At 44.8% G+C, this 4,319-nt stretch overlaps 1 protein-coding gene across 1 annotated transcript in view; it reads right to left on the bottom strand.

The window, feature by feature from the left end:
• Positions 1–2,792: 2,792 nt before the first annotated feature.
• Positions 2,793–4,319, bottom strand: part of ITM2A (integral membrane protein 2A) — a 7,111-nt gene continuing 5,584 nt past the window's right edge. The window contains exon 5 of the mRNA XM_026848504.1: positions 2,793–3,892. Within this exon, the coding sequence (XP_026704305.1) occupies positions 3,804–3,892 (89 nt within the window). The 3' untranslated portion in view covers positions 2,793–3,803. The remainder of the gene's footprint in view (positions 3,893–4,319) is intronic.

Genomic DNA, 4,319 nt, shown 5'->3' with positions numbered 1-4,319 from the left:
ATGCCAAGAACTACTGAAGCCCACGGTAAGTCAGGTCCAGCCTTGCTGAAGTCCTAGCAGGCTCCCCCCAGCATCTGCACACACACCGTGACTTCGGCTGTGGGCACAAGGCGTGAGTTTTTCACTACCCCACGAAGCACGGCTGTGCTGCGACAGTCCGCAGGATGAAGTTGAGCTTATTGTAAAAAATGTCTCACTTTTAGACAACCAGTTTAACAAGTCTGAGGTGCTAAAGCTCTGTTTCACACCAGGCTGAGGCCTCCATATGTTTTTCAAAGGTTTCCACACTGTCCCCATTTTTTTTCTTGCCTGGGTCTTCATCTCAGTGTATTTATACATGCAAATAACAGCTTAATTCCTATGAATTTTTACAAAGTCTGGCTGGATGAAACTCTAGTGTAGACTAGCACCTACTCTAATGGAAGCGTCTGTCACACCCCACCACCGCCAGCCCCCCACACCTTATCAGTCACACTCAGAAAGCCATCAGGCTTCTGCAAAGGTCAAGAGCATCTCCTCCGAGTAACTAATTTGAGCTTGCTCCTAATCGTCATTTTTCTCACGTGCCTTTCTGAGTACTTAAACTTGAAAAAAAAAAACCAAAAAAACCCTCACATGTAATGCTGGAAGAGGAATCATCCAGAGCACCGGATCATCAGCTTAACATTCATAACGGTGTTTAAAACTTTTATCTAAATATACCATGTCAGAAAAACAACCTGCAAGCTGGCGTAAAGAGAACTTGGCAATAAGCAAGTGCACAGATCGTGCTGACGGCCCTGCGCACAGGTTGCTTTTTCAGTAAACACACGTGTAAACAGGAACTACTACGATAAATAAGTCTGCATTTGCATCGTGGCATTGTTACCCCTTCAGTTACCGCAGCCCTGTTTGAAGCACAGTCTTACTCAAGAGATCTCACAGGGTTTTTACACAGGTTACAGTTGTATTATAAAAATTCACTAGAAATAAAAACGAAGCAACACCACCGAACGGCACACCTAGAGGAAGCTTTCATCAAACCATTTTCAGGTTTAATTTTGGCGATATACCCCCAAACCCTGTATGTTAGAATAAACACGCCGTGGTTTTACCAGTTACGCACGTTTCCACCCCAAAGGCTTGCTGTCTGTGCCATCTACTGGCCCACGGGACAGCTTTGACTCGCAGCCTCCCTCCTGCTTCCTCCCACAGGGGAGCTGCTCAAACCCAGACGCAGCGCTGCAAGACGCCGGGAATACCGGCTGTTTCCATCCAAACAGCCTTAAAACTGAAAATCCTTTGATCTGACTCCCGACACCCTCCCCCCCCAGCCTAAAAATCATTGGGGCCAGATAAGAAGCCTCACACATCGCAGGCGTGAGCGAAACTTCAGCCGCTTCCTCCACGCAAGAGCACCAAGCAGGTAAAACCATTCTGTTCCTTGGGGTATCCTGGCGTATTGCCGAGAACATCTAACGGGCTCTTAAGGAACTGACTTCATTTCTTTTAAAATCTTTTACCAAAGGTAGGATGAAACAGTTTTATCTGGAAGCATGTCTAGCACTCCCGCTACATGCCTTCAGGTAGTCGGCAGGTTAAAGGCTCGTACACAGGAGCCATCTGCTGCCCAGGCACTCAAAGCTGGAAGAATTTCTGATTTTTATTTTCAATAAAGTCAAGCCTCAGCGCCGCGAGCGAATGCTTCTCGCTCTTTGCAACTAACGTGTTTCCAAACCTTTCCGCTTTAGACTACCAAAACAAACGACACGGCCAACCCACACTGGTGATGTTCAGACAATCTGGAGGAGGAGGAGGAGGAAGTAGTTACCACGACAGTAACTTGCCCAAGCCCGTTGCAAGTCTGTAGCAGAAACAGTGCAGCGGCTTCCCCCAGCAACTCAGTAAAGCATACCTGACACCTGGTGACAAAAACAAGTTTTCCACAGCATTCTACTTCAGTAAAGGACATAATTAAATACTCTGAGACTCACTATGTGAGAGCCAAGCTCTAGTTTTGGGCCCGGCGTCGCACTGCCACATGCCTCGGGAGAAGCGCTGCCCTCGCTTCCCAGACAAGGCAGCAGAACTCCCTCCTGCCCAGGGGCTGCTCCTTCCCTCTACACAGATTCACTGGAGAGCTGCTCCTCCTCCGGTCACCGCTCCCTCCCTCGCTCTGCCCGCAGAAAGCCTGCTTACTGGTTTACTGCCAGCTGATTAACCCAAGTTACTTTCCTGGAAAGCCAGAAGGGTTCAGCACACACTTCAACTCTGAGCACCCAGGCACAGACATTTCAATTTAGATCTGAACCAAAGCTCACTGCTGAGTGCCAGAAGGCGTTACAATAAGCTGTTATTAACCCTCCGCCGCCTTGGTCTATTATGATATGCTAAAAAGCCTTCCTGTTAACACTGCCATAAATACACTGAGACAAGCAAACTTTAATCAGCAGCCTCATCAGCACCACTGCTCGAACAGATGAATTACAAAACGCATCCTTCCGCCGCAATACCGCAGCTGACAGGTACCGCCAGGAACCGCGAACGCAGCTTACAGCACCCAACAGCACCCAGAACGGCCCTGGGGGGGGATCAAGTTTGAAGCGAGATGTCCCCTCTGTTCCTCAGGTTCGTTTTGCACTGCACGGGATTTCCACATCAGAAAAAAAAAAAAAAAAAAAAAAAAAAAGAGGTGGGGGAAGAGGGAAGAGCAGCACATGCTGCCGCAGGCCCATCGCTTCCCCCGCCCATGGGCCGTACACCAGCACACCCCGCTGTGCTCCGAGTGCCATGAAGTCACACAAACACCAAAGTTTTAGAGAAACATTTATTATAGGGTTGCAGAATTTATGCCAATATAAAGTCCCTTAATAAAACTCTCAAGTTCATCAACTGCAGGATGCTAACTCTTCGTTATCTTTATACTGCAGCTTTCAAAAAAAAAAAAAAGGAACAATGCTCTGACTGCAGTAGTAATGCTACTTGCTCATAAAAAGTTGATCTAAAAAGTTTATATAAGCCAGAGTAGTTTGAGTTTACAACTACAGTCACATTCACAAGTGAGTTATACCAGAACAGGTTCTTGAAATAGGAAGTTACAGGATAAACCAATTCATAACCAAAAAATATTGACAAGCTTTAAGAGCAACTCTATCCGAATCTAACAACTAAATACCACGAAACCAAACAAAGGTAGAAGAATTAAACATAAGCTCGGGGAAGGTTCCAAATATACATACGAATTCAATACAGTAATTGCACAAAATGAAACAGGGTAGTGTTAAAGGTTTATGATCACTGAGATTGGATTTTACATGCTTCACACATGGTAGTTAAAAGAAACGTTTAATGATACGCATCAGAAGGTTTTTAGCCAGGATACGGTGTGCAGAGCTATTCTACAGAACTACACAAGATGTGCAAACCACAGATTATTAATATTAATCATTCTGTGAAAGTTAAGGTGAAGAGAATTGGTTCCAGCCAAGGAATTGGTTAACAATTTTATAGATATATATATTTTTCTGCCATTCCCAGATTACGCTAAATCAAACACATTCAACAGAGAAACTGATATTAACCTTCTAAGAAAAAAAAACACAAACCAAACCAAAACCTTACTCAAATTTAAGTTTTACATGAGACAACTAAAAAGTTATACCAAGGATCAAAGAAAGCTGAAATGGTGACATTGTCTTTTGAAATACAAGCAATACACAGAAAATGCATAAGGCTTTTGATTATCACTGCACATTTTAATTCAAGAAGTCGACGTCTAATGCTCAGACTTCCCAATGAACTAGTCACCTCCCATCCAACACCTTTCACTGCTGACAGATCTTTGTCTCAACAACGAAAGAGTTTTCAAAGTGTCTGATTGAGTGACAGTTCTCCACTGAACGTTTCTGCAGACCTGGGGAAGAGAGAAGACGAGAGCCTAAGTAAAGCAGATCTAGACCCCAGCAGCAAGTATTTACAGGGTTTGCAGCGTCATGAGCAGCAGCAAGATACAATCATTTGGTACCCAGTGTTTCCACAGCCATGACTCGCCAGCAGAGCCTCGTATCAGTTTGTTTTCTACCAGGAAACCTCCACATTTTCAGAAAGGTGACAACAAGGCAGGGGCCACAGCAAGCAAGTGCTTTTTTCTACTATCCCTGCCACCATTTTAGTGACATGAGACAACACTAAATAGATTGTTTATGGTAAAGTTTCTCATAGCCCTTCCTAGCCACAAAGAAAAGGAAAAGCCAAGCAGATTGAAATTACAGGGAAAGTTTAAAAACTCAGAATGGGTGAAGAAACCCCCCCTAGTTCTTTATCAGCACTTCCCCCCCCCC

The sequence above is a fragment of the Athene cunicularia genome (assembly GCF_003259725.1).
Source record: "Athene cunicularia isolate RWA chromosome 4 unlocalized genomic scaffold, athCun1 chr4_part3, whole genome shotgun sequence".
In the NCBI taxonomy this organism is placed as follows: domain Eukaryota; kingdom Metazoa; phylum Chordata; class Aves; order Strigiformes; family Strigidae; genus Athene; species Athene cunicularia.
This window is presented reverse-complemented; position numbering and strand designations above follow the sequence as displayed.